The sequence below is a fragment of the Buceros rhinoceros genome, unplaced genomic scaffold, assembly GCF_000710305.1.
Source record: "Buceros rhinoceros silvestris isolate BGI_N320 unplaced genomic scaffold, ASM71030v1 scaffold5214, whole genome shotgun sequence".
NCBI classification, from domain to species: Eukaryota; Metazoa; Chordata; class Aves; order Bucerotiformes; family Bucerotidae; genus Buceros; species Buceros rhinoceros.
The window spans coordinates 15,598-16,106 of NW_010406360.1; the positions used below are offsets into that span (position 1 = coordinate 15,598).

A 509-nucleotide genomic window follows, 5' to 3' on the forward strand; every position below is an offset into this window, starting at 1 on the left:
ATGGGGAATTTTTTGTTGTTGTTGTTCTGAATGGGTGAAAGAAGAATCTGTTTTTGCTGAGGTGGAATGGAGGATTTAACTGCTGCTGTTGAACCTCTAGTGTAAGGAAATAGACGCTTCCATGGCAATTCTGTCCCAGACCTTCTTGATGTCAGAAACGAAGTTTTTTCTAAATAATTTGGTTTGTAACTTCAGTATATGTGAATTTCCCTGTAATAACTGCTTTTTCAGATCACTAAATGAAACATATTCACTTCTGCCCCTCCCTTCCCTAATCAGCAGAGACAGTAGGGTCAGGGAGATCTGTTCTGCAAATCCTCATTGTTCCATGAATGAAGCAGCATTCACATTTCACAGATGATGAATTGCATTCTGTGTAATTAGAGTTGGTTGATGCTGCCATCTCACAGGGCTCAGTCAGAGAGGCATTTTGGGTGTCTCGTTTTGCCTTTAGGAGCTGTTAATCTGACTCAGAAAATGTTGATTGTGAATTTCTGAGCATTTGGAAA

General features: G+C 39.9%; 1 protein-coding gene across 1 annotated transcript in view; it reads left to right on the plus strand.

Moving 5' to 3' along the window:
* Positions 1-509, plus strand: part of LOC104491594 (E3 ubiquitin-protein ligase TRIM23-like) — a 6,951-nt gene continuing 6,442 nt past the window's right edge. The window contains exon 1 of the mRNA XM_010134044.1: positions 1-14. Within this exon, the coding sequence (XP_010132346.1) occupies positions 1-14 (14 nt within the window). The remainder of the gene's footprint in view (positions 15-509) is intronic.